Source organism: Scedosporium apiospermum, assembly GCF_000732125.1.
Source record: "Scedosporium apiospermum strain IHEM 14462 chromosome Unknown SEQ_SAPIO_0088, whole genome shotgun sequence".
NCBI classification, from domain to species: domain Eukaryota; kingdom Fungi; phylum Ascomycota; class Sordariomycetes; order Microascales; family Microascaceae; genus Scedosporium; species Scedosporium apiospermum.
The window spans coordinates 2028834-2046413 of record NW_015971789.1 but is presented as its reverse complement, the minus strand read 5'-3'; the positions used below and the strand labels follow the sequence as shown (position 1 = coordinate 2046413).

General features: G+C 52.4%; 1 protein-coding gene and 1 pseudogene across 1 annotated transcript; both read left to right on the top strand.

The window, feature by feature from the left end:
* Positions 1 to 6951: 6951 nt before the first annotated feature.
* SAPIO_CDS3539 lies at positions 6952 to 11082 on the top strand (annotated as a pseudogene; the record flags this gene model as incomplete).
* A 1325-nt stretch (positions 11083 to 12407) lies between these two features.
* Positions 12408 to 15366, top strand: SAPIO_CDS3538 (Uncharacterized protein; the record flags this gene model as incomplete). Its single annotated transcript, XM_016786312.1, has 2 exons — positions 12408 to 14121; positions 14186 to 15366. The coding sequence occupies 2 exons, from the start codon at positions 12408 to 12410 to the stop codon at positions 15364 to 15366; spliced, it is 2895 nt and encodes a 964-aa protein (XP_016644318.1).
* Between the last annotated feature and the right edge of the window lie 2214 nt (positions 15367 to 17580).

Sequence of the window (17580 nt, the reverse complement as noted above, 5' to 3'; positions counted from 1 at the left end):
CTTGGACGCCTGGCAGAGCATCTGGAGATGTGTTTCAGATTTTTCTTTTTAAGGTAAAATATGCGAAGTCCAAAATAGCCTTCTAGTTCCTTGCCAGTGGTCAATGAAGTCAATCAAGAGGATCCGGACTCTGTTCGTTCGCCGAGTGCATTCGCGAAAGATGCATCAAAAGGTGCCTGGTGACACAGTCTTGAGGTGAAATAAATGTCTCAGTCTCACAACAGTGTTCATAAAAGAAAGAGCTCGAAAACCGGCCAGACTCTGATGAGGATGCTGTAACACGATGCTTCATGCGTATATTCTAAGAAAGTTGAGTGTTGCAAGCCTAGGGAGCCCGGGAACTCGAGGCGAGAGCCGGTCATCCCGGGTCACGATCACAAAAGCCAACTCCGATAAACCGAGCAAGGCGGTCGGAATAAGGTCTGGGTTGGAATTACGGAAATGGAACGCGAGTCTAGAACCCGATAACCACCGCCACCGTGGTTGATGAAGAATAAGTGTCCTTGAATGGTTCAATAGAGATCGGTGATCTGAAATGCTTGTTTTGCGCTCGGCCGTGTGTCTTTCCGCCCAAGATCGCCCCGGTTTACCCTGACCACGATCCGCCTGAATGAATGAGCGTTGTGGCGATCATATCTCAGATATCCAACATTCATCTCCTTTGATTCGGCCTGATCTGTCAAGAGGATTGCGTGTGCAAAGGCAGCGAGGGACGCACCGGTCGAGGCAAGCTCAGGAGCTGGAGCAGGGTTAGAGAGATCAGACTACGACAAACACTTGGCAAAATGAGGTAAATGAAGTTAAAGTGTGTTGCTCAATCCGGGGATTTGTTATTCTTTTTTCGGTAGGGTTTCAGGAGCCCGCGGCTTCTTCACACAAGGTTTCGATTCGTCGCAAGGTGGGTGTGTAAAGGGCACATTTCTCCTCCTCCCAATACACCGGCCCGCCCTAACGCGCTGTCAAGCGGAGAAGTGTACTTCAAGAGTGAGATCTTGGGCTATCGCTGACGCCGGCTGTCCACACCATCATCCATTCGTGAAGGGTGCGAGGATGGACCGCCGTGCAGAGACCGAAACGTTCTCAGCCACACGGGCAGACCTGAAGATTGCGAAGTGTGTGACTGGATGGGGGACTTCCGTCTCTTTTCCAGACAGAGGAGGTCAGAGAATCTTAAGAAGAGTGGTGGTAACAATCATCTGAATGATCCAAACGATAAATTTAGTTCTAAAGGATGGTGCCTAAGCACGAAGATCGAGGCTTGGGCCTGTGCCGAAACCATCACTCGAGCCAGTGCCAGTCCTTTTGTTGATACTCTCCAGCGCGGACAGGTGCTTGTTGTTTGAGTTGTCCTTGTTTCTGGATTTGAACTGAATGCTTTCAAATTGTCGTTTGGCGATCCCCTACCATTCATAGCAAAACACGTCACGCGTCTCACCTTGCGTTGGCTGGCTGAAGCCTCGCAAAAGCTCGATCGAGTGCTGTGGGCAAGACACCATCTTGTCTACTTCGTACTCATAGAAACCCTGCTGGGCTGTCAGCTCAAGGTTTGACAGCCAACTTCCAAGAATAGACTGATTATTATTAGTGCAATCTTGTGTCGCAAATAAGCATGGCGCTTCTTCCCCAGACTAACAGCGCCTTACCAGCAAAAAATGATACTGACGCCACCAAAGCAAGCAGATCGAGAAAAGCAATCAAATCCCTGAAGTGTTTCCGAGAGGGGGTTAGTGCGAAGAGGTTTAGCCTCTTCTGTATTAGTCTAGTGCTCTTCATCTTCCCAAGCCGTTTGAGGCGCTTTCTCCATCTTGCCAAGTGCCCATTCATTCTTCGAGACTCGAGTCCATTCGAGTACTCCAAGTCCCAAATGTTGAAACATTCTAATCTATACGGGACGAGTTGTCTTAGATGCTGCTTCTCGTGGCTGTAAGAGGGTAATAATTCATCCCACATTCAATTTCCGTCACATGCAGGAACCGGGCGAGATGTTTCACGGGTTCTTCTTGCCGCTGCAGCCATTAAAACCTCGCTTGGAAGGGGCGGGTGGCAGAGGACGATTGGAAGGTACATATGAAGTAATTTACGTGAGTAATCCAATCCAGTGCGAAGCTCAACTAACTAGGCAAGGACGATGGGACGGAGGAAACTATTCAACGTTACTTCACACTTCATAAACTACAAAGTCCGAGGCCCCTGGTTATTTCCTGAGACCAATTGACTTCGGCGTGTCTTGCTTGGCGCCGTTGCTCACGCTGGAAACTAAAACGTGAAGTCGAACACGGAGATTATAGCAAGCTTTAATATTACGGGCTCCGCTTCTAGCGGACTAAACCATGAAGTACGAGGAGATGGACTCTCTGTTGGAGAACTGTCTGTCCATCTTAATGAAATTTGGACGAATTCTCGTACCACCCACGCCCACACGATGAAGACTCCACAGGCTTTTGTCTTCCCCAGATCCTTGTTGCCTGCTTGCAGCAAATTACATACTTCGTACACCGCCTAGGAAAACCTACTTGGGCAGTCATGGATGGAATTTCGCGCAAGTAGTCGAGTTGCCCACGTGGGAGACAGATTGAGAAGTTGGTCCGTATCAAAGGGGTCAAGATGACGTCGGGAAAACCATCGACGGATCAAAAAGCTTGTTCTGAGGTCCGTATTCAATGGCACGTTGACCCTATCATCTGAACTACTTCGTATTAAACTATCAAAGAAGGTGGGAAGCTTGCCCAAAGGCCCATTGTAGCCACCTACCGCGGCCATAGGGCATCTTTATTCGTTTCGTGTTTTATTTTCTCGATCGCCTGGTATCCGATCCGGATGGTTGGGTCAAAGGCTCGAACAGAGCCTGCGTATCTGTGCCAATCAAGCCCCAGCCACTGCGTACGCCCTACAGAGCCCCCTTTCTGTCAGAAGAGTGTGCACTTGGAGTTTGTGTTCATTTACGACCCCACGCCAACGTTCTGCAGGAGAGCCGACATTGAATGATTCTCTCTCTTCGTTTTCTCGGTCACCACGCTTGGGCGTTAGCAACGGACTAGCCCCGGGCATACGAAATGGTGGCAGTATTGAAGGCGGAACCCCGGCCATCAACTTCTTCATGTTTACCCCAATCTTTTTCTTACAATTCCCTTATCCGATAACGGCGAGCAAGACCTTGATAGCTACCACACAATGTATCTTTTCACACCTCCTCTCGAAGTCCGAGCCGAAGCACAGATCTGATGTGTGGATTACTTCGCAAGAGCCAGTGAATCCGGGGTTTCCCCAGGTTGGACGACAGTTAATATTCCACAGCCTACGAAACCGGCTCGGTGCAGGTTCTACACTAGGTGGTACAGGGGGCCATTTTTTGTAGGAGGTGGAAAGGAAATAGATGTATCCAAGTAATTTACGATATCCCTGCGAAACTAGGACCGAGAACTGTCGTGGTTCCTCAGAAATACGAAGTACCCTGATATCATCTCCGCACAAAATTCGAGAGCAATAGGGTCTACATACTACCACTGCGTACATCATAGAGATCAGCCGGTTCTAGTTTACCGCGATGCGTATACACTATTACGCTTCAGCCGTGGGGACTCGCAACGGCCGGGCCCATCCCCCACAGTTGCTCCAGATGTCATGCGGATAAGTTTCCCTAAGGAGAGGAACCAAGAAAAGGGTTCAATTGTGTGTGCAGTCATTGATGCAACTTGGGCGTATTGGTATTAGCTTCAAGCGCACCTGTGCTTGGTTGCCGACTTGGTCTTTTAGGTTAGAGTACCTGCAGTGTTAGCGCCAACCTCCTGCATGATACATGAAGACAGGAAATGGGATTCCCTTTTCCAGCACGATTCCCGATGTACCGTCCTTTGGACAAGGTGATCGGAATCTTCCAGGCCGGTTCGAACTTGCGAAGTGTACATCTACGAAGTGGTTTATTGGTGATTGGTGAGTGTGTTGAAAAGGAGTCTTAGTGTGCCCATCCGTATCTTCTAATTCAGTGCGGCAGAACTTCAAACATCATCGTGTCGCCATGGCTGACCAGGCTAGTTGTCTGCTTGTGCTGCAGGCCACACACCCATTGATCAATCTAACCCTTTTCTGAGAGGGTTGTGTCTGTGGCAACTGTTGAGACGTTCGATATGCACTCTTTGACACCTTGAACATTAAGCTGGGATCTGTCAAGAAATGTTCTGTCAGATGAACCCGCTTGGCAGCCCCCATTTATTTTGACAGGACAGGACAATGAAAAAGCCTCGTGCCTCGACCGTGCGTTGTTGACAAGGGATTCAGGACTGGGGGAAATGGGGACCTTGCTTCATCCAAAAGCCGCGGCTGGTGTCGATGCATTTCTGCAAGCCATTGTTTGTTTGACATCTATCGAAATGATTCTTCTTTTCTTTTTTGGCTCTCCCTTTGTTCCATCATCTCTTTGTGAAGGCGGACTGGTTGAAGCAAGGATTTGTCTTTCTCTCGCATCACTTCCTATTACCTCCAAGTAATAATCCGAAGACACTGCTTGTTGATGCATTCGCTTCTAGGTCTCCGAAGTACGAAAGGCGGCTTCAGATAGAAGGATGGAAACCCTTGCCCTCGAAAGAAATCCCCTGGAGTCAAGATTGAGTTTGAGCATTCAACCCATCAATCCAGTACACAATAGTCTAGCCCCCTGGGTACGGCAGTTGACATCCGGCTCGGACATTCCATGGAAAGTACTTGGACGAAGTACCTCAGTACCACCTTCCCTCAACAAGCGCTCTGACCGCCCAATTCCTCCTCTGCTTGTCAATTAATTCCCCCCTAACTTCATATTGATGTGGATTGCCTGACCCCTTCGCCAGCCACCGATCGCATTGCTAGCCATGTCACAGCCTACACTCCAAACAGTCCAAGACTCCTGGATCCAAGTTCCATTATTACAGGGACTTATTAATACTACCTCGACTACTCCAAACTTCGGCACCTCTGGCACATTGATGGCTCTTCCTCCTAGCCTCACCTTGTGTGTGATGCGAGGGTTCCTCTTATCTCTGGGAAACTTGGGATTAACAAGACATCTTCTTCACCTCTGAGGACAGCTGTGCATTGTTTGGGGTGGAAATTACAATCCCCAACAGACCGACAAAACCATGCTAACACATGAGATGAAAGTGCTCTCAATTATGAGATGCAACAGAATCTCTGCCTTCCGCCGAAACTGCCCAAGATCTTCGCCTCGAAAGTCTTATTGACTGCCTGGATATCAGCCTCCGGGGGCAAGGTGCGAGGATTGATTGGATGCCGGATGAGCCAGGTTCCTCGAGCCCTGCGTTTCTGAACTCTGGTACGACTTTGTTGATGCAAAGTGCCAGATTGCTATCCCAGTGTCTGAAGTATTCCGTACATGCCGCTGTTGTGCTCTCGAGCTCGATGCGGCAACAGAAACCGTTGCACCTCATGTCTGCTGTACTTCGTACATTTGCCCAGCCATGCCCCCAATTGTCCCGTGCCCCAATGCAAAGAGGATCAAAGTTGGACTGTCACTGGGGATGTAGCGGTACAAGCACACTCCCCTCTCCGAAGCCTGCAAGCGAGTGTTTCCTGTGTTTCCTGTACCGCCTTACTCCTTATCACCCACCCGCACTTGCGCCTGGGACTTGTGACAGGAACCAGATTCCTGATGTACTTCGTACACTGCAGATACGCTACACATGTACACTAGCCTCCTGCACACGGTTCAGGTTATTCTGTAATACTGTGACGCTGCAACCCCCAAGCCTGTACGAAGGAGAGTCGAAACAGAATTAGATCGAGACCTTTGGTGAATTGGAGGCGTTGAGAGGCTATTATAGCAGTCCTGATTTTGGTGTTTACTTCGTACTTGTAGCAGTATGAAAGACGATGTGCTGCTGGCTTTCGTCTTCCCATCGAACTGTTGAAGGTCCAATGTTCACAATGTTCAACGGTACTCGCTGCCCTCCACTAATACGACTTCTTGCACTACGCTACAAGTCGGCTAGCGTTGTCTCTCTCTCTCTCTCTGTCTCTCACTCTAATTTCTCTTCATACATAGTGTACAGCCGTTGTATGCAGAAGAGACCCAGGAAACGCCCACTAGTCCCCACCCCCCTTTGCATTTCCCTCTTGTTACCCGCGGGCCATTCTGCATTCGATCTCATTTAATCTTTTTTTCCTTGTTCTATTACTTCTTCCCTCCTCCGCTCTCACACGCCCCCTCGTCCTCACAACCACCCAGGCATAGATTTGGACTCAGGACCAGGGCTTCATGGTAACGTCAATTCCTGCCTCTGTTGATTCAGGTCGTCTTCTGGTTCAGGACGCAACAGAAAGAAACGAGGAAGAAAAGCAGAAGAGAGAAGAATAGTAGGTACGCCATTTATGCCGGCGAGATTTCCTGCGTCCCACTCCCTTACATCGTCGAGACTGGACTCCCGTTGCGGCTTCGCTCGCTGCTCGTCAACCCGCTCGCCTTCTCTCCTTTATCATTGCCCCAAGTCTTCGGTGGGGACTACCTCTTGATGGTGAAGGAGTCCGAAGAGACTGACACCTGGCCCTGCGATCTTCAGCAGTAGATTTCTACCGATCTCTCCGAATCTGCCTTCATTTCGAAACGTGACCACGACGACCTCTGCTTCCGACCTGTACTCTTTCACTTCCCGGTCCCGTTCACTTGCTCCTAGTCAACTCGGGTTCTTGACGACCGGTCTGCTATAGTGGCTAGCCCTAGGTATGTCAATCCCCGCCTGCCTTGGGGCTATTCACATCCTCGCCCGGTCGCGTTTGTAGAAGAAGGCGTTCGCCGCGCTGCCTGACCTCTCCTCCGTCTAACAGACCTCATAAACAGCCGATTCCATACCTGCGTCCCTCCGGATGACCTCTTCGAGTCGGCCCTGAATAATTCGCGTATCTAGAGCCTCTCGTAGGCGCCACTCGCCTTCCTCCTCGCCGCCGAATACCCGAGCAGCGACCATGATGGCTGGCTCAGTCTCCACCCCGAGGGTGAATGGTGGCCAGACACCACCTCGGAATTCGTCCATTGATTCCGCAATCTCTGCCATATCCTCAAAATCCCAGCCCGCAAAGGGCGCCGCCGCATCAGAACCCTCCACAACCAGTGCCGATATTGCCCATTTAATAAAAACGGCCGGGAGTGCTGAGGCTGTGATACAGTATCTTTTGAAAGAAAAGAATTCCCAAGCACAGCAGAATTCCCAACTATGGAGGCTTGTCGACAAACAACGTGCCATGATCCTGGGCCTGAACAAGGATTTGGAGCGAGCCTTGAAAGACAAAGAAAAGTACCGCAAAAAGCTAAAGGAAGTCCTTGCACTGCCTGAGCTTAGCAGGGCTTTCGAGACACGGGCTTCGGGAGATTCTCCTGCCTCTGCAAACACTCCAGACTCTAACAAGGATCGCTCAGCTAAAGCCGGCGACCTCGCGAAGACTCAGGTTCTCAGTGTTGCAGTGCCCGACTCCCCCAACCTTGATTCCGACAGCCAGAAGCATTCACCGGTAGATATGACGATGGCTCCCTATCCAATTACACCACCGGCCGACAATCCCAATCCACCCCCCTCCGCTGTCGGTGAACTTTTGGACCCTGCTCATATAATGCCAAAGCCCGAAGAGCATGCGCTCGATGGGTACAACCACGTAGCAGAGGAGCAAGCTGCCGATGAGTCGCGAAGAGGCGACGCGAACCAACAAATAAAGGACCTTCCTATCAGCTTCTCTATCCCTCCATCTAGAAGTCTACCCAGCGACCCGCCTAGCGTCCCTCCCCCACGACCCCCGCCGGCTCTTCCGACCGGACTTCCCTCAGCGCCTCAACCTGGCGGCGAGGATGGCCTTGGCCAATTTCCTGCTCCCCCTCCGAGAAAGGCTCCTCCTGCTCCCCTTCAACTTGGCAAAGGTCAGAAGCCTGGTGTCGCCGATGACGAGGAGACCGACACGGACTACGATGACATCCTGGAAGTAGATGAAATCGTTGATGAAAAGCGAGGTCGACGGAGGACAAGGGAAGAGGATGAACGTGACCGACATGCTCAGGCCGTGAAGGAAGCCGAAGCTAGAAGTCTCTCTAAGAAGAGCAAGAGCCCAAAGAGCCAGCAAACGCCTACTGTGATGCATGAGCGCGGCAAGGACTCTGCGACCATTCCCATCAGCCCAAGACACGTGCCTTCTGCTCCTGCAATTCGGGAAACCGTTGTGCAATCTTCTCTTGACGGTATGATGAATGGAGATCTTGGAATGCCACCTGCTTTGCTTAGTCCTGGACTTCCCTCGAGCCCGCGGCCATTCGGCATGGGAGGACTGCGCACCCCTCTTCTAGGTGCCTCCCCGCCGATGTCTCCCCGCGGTATGACGCTAGCGAACGCACCACCGCTCTCACCCCGACCTCCCCGACAACCCATTCCTCTCCCTCCCTCCGCTCAGCTTACAACTGGACCAAGGACATCGAACACCTCCTTGGCCACACCCACCCCCAAGCCCTTGACGATCAACAGGATTAGCGCGGAGAACTCACCTTCAACCCCGGAGTCCCAGCACCAAGATAGTCCTACTCATCGGACCCACATCTTCAAGGGACTCGTGACGGACGAGTACCCTGATTTGCTGATGCCGCCCAATGCCCTGCCGTCAGTCGAAGTCCGTGTCGCTTCTTCGAGGATGAAGCCATCTAGAGCCAGTTTGCTCTCACTCACGCAACTTGAGGAGGACCCCGTCTTCACCCTTGCCGTCGTTTCTCGTGCCGATGGTGGTGAGCTTTGGCGCGTGGAGAAGGACTCGGCATCTCTCTCCAAGCTTGATTCGCGGATGAAGCAATGCGCTGCCTTCACGGCAAGGACCCCTGATCGCTCGCTCTTCAGTGGGCATTCTCCCGCTAAACTTGATGCCAGGAGGGTTGCCCTCGATCACTACTTGGACGAATTGATGAACTCCCCTCTTGATCATGATACTGCCGTAGAGCTGTGCAAGTATCTCTCCACCAACACACTGCCACCAAACTCGGAAGAGACCGTTGGTGTCAGGAAGAAGGTTGTTGCCGCTTCCACCCGAAAGGGAGCCGGAGGCCGCCCACTAATCAGCGGGTATCTCACTAAGCGTGGAAAGAACTTTGGCGGGTGGAAGGCGCGTTACTTTGTCCTTGAAGGCCCGCTTCTCAAATACTACGAGACTCCGGGCGGGGCCCATCTTGGCACGATCAAGCTGCAGAACGCCCAGATTGGCAAGCAGTCTCAACACCAGGACAACCAGTCCCCGGCCCCGGCTCGTGGACCGAACCCGCCGGATGAAATTGACAACCAATACCGCCATGCTTTCTTGATCCTGGAGCCCAAGAAGAAAGATACTAGCAGCCACGTCAAGCACGTCTTGTGCGCAGAAAGCGATATGGAGCGAGACCAGTGGGTGGAGACGCTTCTCCGGTGGATCGATTACCGAGACCCTGACGATGACGATCAGCCCCAGCAGAAGCGAGGCCAACCTGAACGCCGGGGCTCGAATGACAACGCCGGTAAATCGTCCAAGGGTCAGCCGAGGAAGAAGCGCGAGCAGGGGAAGTCACAGCATCAACCTTCTAGCTCGGAGACGCTCATCGGAGTGAGCTATGACTCGACAACTGCGGGTGACACCCCTCAAGGCATTCCGCGTGGCCGAAACGGTGGCGGAACCTCTGAGCGGCCCAGGACCGCAGGCGGGGAACGTCCAAAGACTGGATCTGGCTTCGGGGGCAACGCCTACGACGGTGAAGTCCAAATCCCCGTGATCTCCGCGCCCCGGGATCCCCAAGTCATCTCCGATTCCTCATCGTGGGGTACCAAGATGGGACTTACTACTCCCGGTCTCGCACCACCGAGCTACGAAGAAAAAAAGCAGCGGAAGCGCAGCTTCTTCGGCTTCGGTCCCAAGACCAGGTCTTCATCCGATGGCCAAGACTCGCTTTTTGATGGGGCTAGCTCTTCTACTCCTCCCGACTACAAGGGCCCGATTCGCCAAGTTTTCGGGGCTCCTCTGGCTGAGGCAGTCCGCTTTAACGCGCCGGTTGATGTCAACGTTCCTCTGCCTGCTGTCGTATACAGATGCATCCAGTACCTCGATTCCAGGAATGCTGTCTTTGAGGAGGGTATATTCCGGCTCAGTGGATCCAACGTGGTCATCAAGCAACTCCGAGAACGCTTCAACAATGAGAGCGACGTGGATCTCGTTAATGATCGCACTTACTATGACATTCATGCGGTTGCTTCTCTTCTCAAGCTATACCTTCGTGAGTTGCCGACGACTATACTTACCCGCGACCTCCACCTCGAATTCCTGGCCGTGACCGAGTTGTCCAATTTGAAGGAGAAGGTTGCTGCGTTGAGCGAGCTTGTTGTGCGGCTTCCTCAGGCCAACGCGACGTTGCTGAAATACTTGATTGCGTTTTTGATCAAGATTATCAACAACGCGGACGTGAATAAGATGACGGTGAGGAATGTCGGTATTGTTTTCTCGCCTACTCTTAACATCCCGGCACCCGTCTTCGCTATGTTCTTGCAGAATTATGAGGGTGTTTTCGGCATTGACCCTGAGGAATACGAGTTGCCATCGCCGACCTCAGAGTCTGATTCTCAGTCACAAGGACCCGGTCGCCCGTCGTTTGAACCACAACCGCGTCCTTCGACCTCTCAAGGCAGCAACGCGTCACCTCATCGACAGCGACTCATGCAAAATGTCATGGATGCTCCCAGGGCGTCTCCCACCCCCCCTCTCCTCATGAATCTCAACGAGGCACGCGGATCACCTACGCCGCCGCCGTCTTTCCCAATGGGCGGCCGCCAGACCAACTACGAGCCCCAATACTTGGCCCAGCAACAACAGCAAACCTCTTCGGGCTCTAGTCTGCGACCGGCTTATGAGAGCGGTTTCAATGCTCCCTCGGGATTCGACCCGACGGCCTTTTACAACCCACCAAGGACTGCCAATCCTGGATATGACAGACCGATTTTTGAGGGAGATTATAGCAAGCGCCGAGAGAGCGCCATCTTTGGAGCTGGTGCCATTCCGAATCTTACGCCTCAGCCTTCTAAGAGCCGCCTCCGCGAGGAAACACTCTACTAATTATACGCCGAGGTCGTTACGTTTTCTTTTTTTCTGCCTTATTCGCACACGAGAGTTTTCCTTCTTCTTTTCTTCCTCTATATACCGGATCGTTGGTTATCTTGGTTTCATTGTCGCTTTATCTCGTCATTGCTTCATGATACCACATTTTTTCTGTTCTCTTTTCGAAATTTCTTCTTTTGCATCCGCGCGATGCTCATTTGTTTTTGTACAGCGACTGGCGTGCATCCCCAACCGTTTGCTGCCACCGCCGCCAGACTGCGAACTTTTATCACGAATGTGCACCCCGGGGAAGGTAATACTTCCCATATCTCCAACCTCACATCAGAGGCTGGACCGAGACACGACTAGCAATGATGATGACGACTCCCCTTATGCGGATATCTACGATACTTAAGCCGAGTGTCCGAATTTAGGCCGTAGAACACATTGCTAGTCCCCGATGGAGATGGCACTGTACATTATGTCTTTTTGGATTTTTGGATCTTTTTGCGTTTTGTTTTTCCATCTCCTTTTAGCAATTTGTCTATGCTCTCGATTTTAGGTGCCACGAGAGGTGTTTGAAACTTTGATATCACATCAGACCTTTTGGATTTTGCTTTTTCTTTTGCGCAGACGAGGGAGGGAGTTGGCGACAGGGGACTTAATCTCTGTAAGGCGTCGTGGGAGTTGGATATGTAGCCATGTGGCTTCTTTTTTTCTCTTGTGTGTATATACCCTGGGCCTGGACAGGGCGTCTCTATCTCTTGATCTAATGAATAACATCTTGCCATGACTGCATCTTGAAGAGCAAATCAAGTACGTGTGAGCTTGTGTAAATTACAACCCTGTTTGCTGAAGTTGTGTGTTTCAATTGTTGCGTCACGATTGTTCTCGTATCCAGGGTTCTTATACGAGCCTTGATTACGTAATACGAAGATTCCAGGCACCGCTGTTATTGTTGCAATCTTGGGCCTGCGTCATAATATCAATTTTGCATCAAACAATGTCGGCGATCGGCTCTTCCCTTCCCGTTTCTCCGACACGTCCGCCTCACATGCGACTGTGAACGAGGCATAAGAAAAAGCATCGGTCACGGCACCCCGTCCCCCCGCGGTTTTCTTGAAGAATCGAATACCGAATCTACACCTTTGTAAATTATTATCAATTAATTTTTTTTCGGTCTTTTCGTTTTCGGAGTTGGCTGGCTGTCGATTTCGCTACAGTCACTGTACTGTGCTTTTCACAACGTAGCATCATACTACCCTTCACGCTCTCTCCCTCAACTGACAGGAAAACAAAAGAAAACAAATAAGGAAAAAGGAGAAAAGGGAGAGAATTCCGTGATGGAGCTGGCATCCCGGGGGTCGGGAGCCAGTCCCCGTGCGGTGGGGGCATCATCGGCGGCGTCGTCGCCGGCCCAGGGCGGCTCTACCTCGAGTGGTCGATTCGGGGATACGTCGGCACAGAGTGATTCCGCGGTCGACACGCCACCGCGGATCGGAGGACACTCCATTACTGTGTCGGCTCCGGCAGGCCCGTCGGCGGGAACGGCCTCGCAGCAGCAGCACCATCAGCAACAGGCTCAGCAGCAACAACCACAACAGCAGAGATCTTCAGTGGGGGAAGTCGGACCGGCGGCTCACGCCGATGACGCAAAGCGGTCGAGGGCGTGCGAGGCATGTAGGGGTCTCAAGGTGCGGTGCGAGATGGTGGAGGACGGGCCGTGTCGGCGGTGCATGAAGGCGGGGAGGAGATGCGTCGTCACGGCTAGGACGCGCACGGGCGAGAGGCAGAAGAAGACGGATACGAGGGTTGCCGAACTGGAGAAGAAGATTGATGCGTTGACGGCGACGTTGCAGGCTAGGGCGGGGCCTGATCAACAGCAGCAGCAGCAGACCCCGATGTACGGGGGTGTGGGGTCTACTAGTGGTAGCAGTCATGGCGTTGGCACGGCCGTCGGGCAGAATGCATCGCGCCCGGCGCATGTGTCTTTGTCGGCGGTTAGCGAGACGGCAACGATGCGGACCCGGTCGCGGGATTGGGGCGCCGTGCTCGGGATGTCGGAGAATACAGGGCCAGCGGGCGTTGACACATACCAACCATATGCGGCTGCTGCCGGACAAAAGAGGAAAATCGAGGACATTCTGGGCCAAGGCATCCAGAACTCTCCGCAAAAGAAGTCACCGGCGGCTAAAAATGCTAGTCTCGGAGCTGATTACGTCGATATCGTGGAGAGAGGGATCATCACGCTGGATATTGCGGACGAACTTTTCGCTCGGTACAACGATGAGATGATTTTGCATCTTCCCGGCGTCGTCTTCCCCCCGTCCATGAAAGCCAATGATCTCCGACAAGAGAAGCCGTTGCTGTTCCTGGCGGTCATGGCGGCTGCGGCGGCGGCACGGGCAAGTTTACAGCGAACGCTCGTCAAGGAGCTCATGGAGATCTTTGGCCAGAAAGTCATCTGCAACGGGGAAAAGAGCCTCGAAATCGTGCAGGCGCTCCTCGTATCCGTGATGTGGTACTTCCCACCCGAGAGTTTCGAAGAGCTCAAGTTTTACCAGCTGGCGCACATCGCCTCAGTCATGGCCCTGGACTTGGGCCTCGGCCGCAGCAACATGACAAAGCGTAAAAACACATCACAGCAGCAGCAGCAGCAACAGCAGCAATCTATGCACACGCTAGGCTTCTACACGTTCCGCCCTGGAAAGGATGACCCCGAGAGTCTCGAGTGCAGGCGCACCTGGCTCACGTGCTACTACCTATCGTCGAACACGGCCATGGGACTCCGGCGCCCGTTCCTGCTTCGGTGGAGCTCGTTTATGGAGGAGAGCGTCAGGTTGTTGGAGACGTCGCCCGAGGCGGCGCCGACAGATAAGTATCTCTGTTACTTGCTGCGTGGGAATAAGCTTGGGGAGGATGTGGCGATGCGGTTTTCGCTTGATGATCCGGGCTTGACCTCGACCTTAGAGGATTTTGGGACGCAGTTGGCTCTGAGGGGGTTTGAGGTGGAACTAGAAAGGCTCAGGCGTGCCATACCGAAGGAGCTCATGAGACGTACGTTATGCAAAATGCTTTCTACCTCCCCTCTTCTTGCAAGACGTTAACAATCATAATTTAGCCACCATGTTAATCAGCATCGAATACATCAACATCTACATGCACGAAAGCTGCCTCCAAGCCCCCAATGCCGACTCATTCAAATCCTGCATAGCAACAACAGCCCTCGACGACGACATGGTCAACCCCAGAGCCATAGGCCGCGCCCAAATCGATGCGCTCCTCGTGTGCGTCGCCGCCGTGACGGGCACCTTCGACAAGTTCCTCGCCATGGACGTAGCCAGCATCCGGTGCCTCCCCGTGTTCAACTTCGTCCGCGTCGCCTACGCTCTTGTCATCCTCATCAAGGTGAACATTGCCGTCACGGCGCCCGGATCGGTGCTCGCCAGTGTGGTCACGGATAGTCTCAAGGCCGAGTACTACCTCGACGCGCTGCTGGCCAAGTTCCTCGAGGCGTCGTCAGAGGATAAGTGTCGTCCGGCGGGCAAGTTTTTACTGGTTCTTGCTATGCTTAAGGGGTGGTTTACGAATAAGGCGGCGATCACGACGAGGAAGAATAGTATGGCCAACAAGGGTGGAAATGACCCAGGCCTGGGATTTCAGCAGCAGAATAACAGCAGCAACAACAACAGACCCGGACTTCCTGACATGTCTACTACCACCCCGGCGTCAACGGTCTCAGGGTCTACAGGAGATGCAGGTTCTCGACCATCGGGAGCGGACGTTTCCCCGCCTATGGGCCAAGGTCATCAAGCTTACAGGCAACATCAACAGCAGCCGACACCAGCCTCCATGGCAAATTACCCAACAGCAGCTACGGCAAACACACCATTACAATTACTATCAGAAGTGGCAACAGGTGATTCGGATCCGGGACGTCGATCCTCGAATATGGTGTGGCCTAATAGGGCCGCCGCGCAAGGATATAATATGTACGACGACGGAAGAGGATCATCCTTGGACATGCAGGCGCAACAATATTCCTGGCCGGCCTCTTCTTTGGGCTTGGAGATGGACTTTGACAATCTCCCCGAGGGGCTAGACTGGGAAGGTCTGGCGATAAATCTCGGAATGGGGCTCCCCCTCAACAACGAAGACGGGTTACTGAATGTGGCGGCCATGACGACGGAGCCTTTGCTCCTAGCAGGTGTGGGCGCGGGAGACCGTGCAAGGGCTGTCGGAGGCGTTCAGGCGGGAATGGGTGCGGGCGTTTGGAATCAGATCTACCAGAACCAAGGCTAAAAAGCTCTCTCACCTCACACACTCTCTGCTCTTCTTTTCTGTTTGGTACTAGGTTGATTTTTGATCTCATGTGGTCGTCATGTATAATAGCACATAGTTTAGGGTGGGTGGGCAGGAAAAAAAGGTCAGGCTCGATATGAGAAATGAACAAACAAAGAGAGGGGCGCCTCGTCGTGGAGTTAAAAAGGAGAGGGGGTCCGGAACATTAGGGAAAAGCATCCGTCAACCATCCGAAGTGTACTAGTATCGTTGTCGCGTGCGTGCGTCGCTCCATCTACCCTCAATCACAAAGAGTTGCATACTGCATGAGCATAAGCATGAGCATAAGCATGAGCATGAGGGATGGCAGATGGGAGATGGGCCGATGTGCGAAGTAGCGAGGGAGGCGGGGCTAAGATAGCGCGAATCCTTTGCATATAAACTGAAATTTAATTTTTCGGCCTAAGGTTGGGAGAAGTAAGATCCAGTCCGGGGAAGGGAAGGATGGAGGTGGCCCTAACTCTGTCAAGGAAAGTGGTAATGAGATCTCAGACATCCGACATGCTTAGAGTCTGGGGTAATGATGCTAAAAGGGAAGCAATGGCAAAAAGTGGAGCCCTCCAATTGGCAGTGTGGGCACCGTGGCTCGTTTATCATCTGTGCTTAAAGCACGAGTTATTCGCGGTTGGGAATTTCTTTAGGTGCAAGGGAGGTGCAAGGGATTGAATGTAACTGGATACTTCCTCGGATCTAGAGTACCACTTTGGACCCCGTAGGAAAGGAAGGGGGGTGTCAATCTTGCTAGTGTCTCTCTGTGCCGAGCGCGAGTGGGCGATAGTTCATCTCAAGGAATCTAGCTTCAGGGCGGGGAACTCTCTTTGCTTGGGCAAACAGTTGAAGCGGGGCGACCGTGATGGCCTGAAGAGAGAGCAAGGAGCGGGGGGGAAATGAGGAGGAGGGGGGAAAGAACCACCCATCAAGTCTTGGGCTTCGAACTTAGACAATGAACAAATTGAAAGCCACCACTCACTCGACCGAGTCAGCGGCGCAGGGATGACGGAGTCGTGCCATCTCCGAGTACCTTTGTCGTTGATTGCCCTTCGGACGATGACTTGCAGAAGCCATTCGGGAAGATGATTGTCGATGCTTCTCGAATTGGATGATGAACTTTGTGACATGCGATGGAATAATGCTCGCCGAGTCTGATGGCATTTTGGGCTACGGCTGCTTCGTCCCTCAGTGATTGAGGGGACGTGCGCAACAGGACCCCTTTTTTTCCTTGTGACAGGGAACACCGTGGTTTCCATCGGCGTTGCACGTGCAAAACAAGGACAGCTTGAACTTCCTAGTCGCGGGGCTGGCCGTGGCATGCACGGTTTCGACCTGACCTTGGTGCTGGAGTGGAGACGAAGCTTGGACAATTGTACAATTGTATGCTAGGAGTCTAAGTGTGCGTTGCACCTGCCCCAGAGGCGCCGGTCACGCCGTTGCAATAGTGGGTTGATAGCAATAGTCAACGTCATTAACGTAAGTGACGATCCTCCACGCCCAACACGCACGCACATGCACACGCCCACGCTTGCTCTTCCAGCAACGACGAAGTACTCTGCCCCAATCGAGGAGTGAGATCTAGCTGGATTCATGTTCTCGAGAGATTGCATAATAGATTACAGACTTACGCTATTTTCATTCTGGTCAAAAGCGGCGGAAGGAACGGGTAGCAATCGGGATAATAGGAAGGGACGGTTGTTGGTATGGCAAGTGACGTAATCGGTCCAGACGATTGACGATTTACCTCTACGCCGTCTAATATTGAACACCACAAAGAACATCACCAGGGCTCGGCAAGGGGACTACTGAATACAGTTAAATTAGGTTTCAAGCTACTGCCCAATCACGAGGTTGGCAATAGGGATATTTATCAGAGGCAAAACGTTTACCACCTGCATCCAATCACTAAGCTCTTGGATGTGCGTCAAGGCGGGGATGGTGCATTTTTGAACCAAAGTCTGGAGTATGTCAACAGGCGCACCCAAGGGAAATCTACTCTACTCTACTTCCAGGATGAGTTATACATAGATCAATTGTAATAGGGTCGCTCGAGGGAGGGGCGTTAGGGCAAATGTAGTAGTTGTAAGCCGTGCAGAAGTTAAGTGTAGCATGTGTAGTCCAAGTCCAAACCTTCTCACCCTCCATCATTGCCCTCACAAAAGGGCGTTTCTTGCTAGTTTGCAG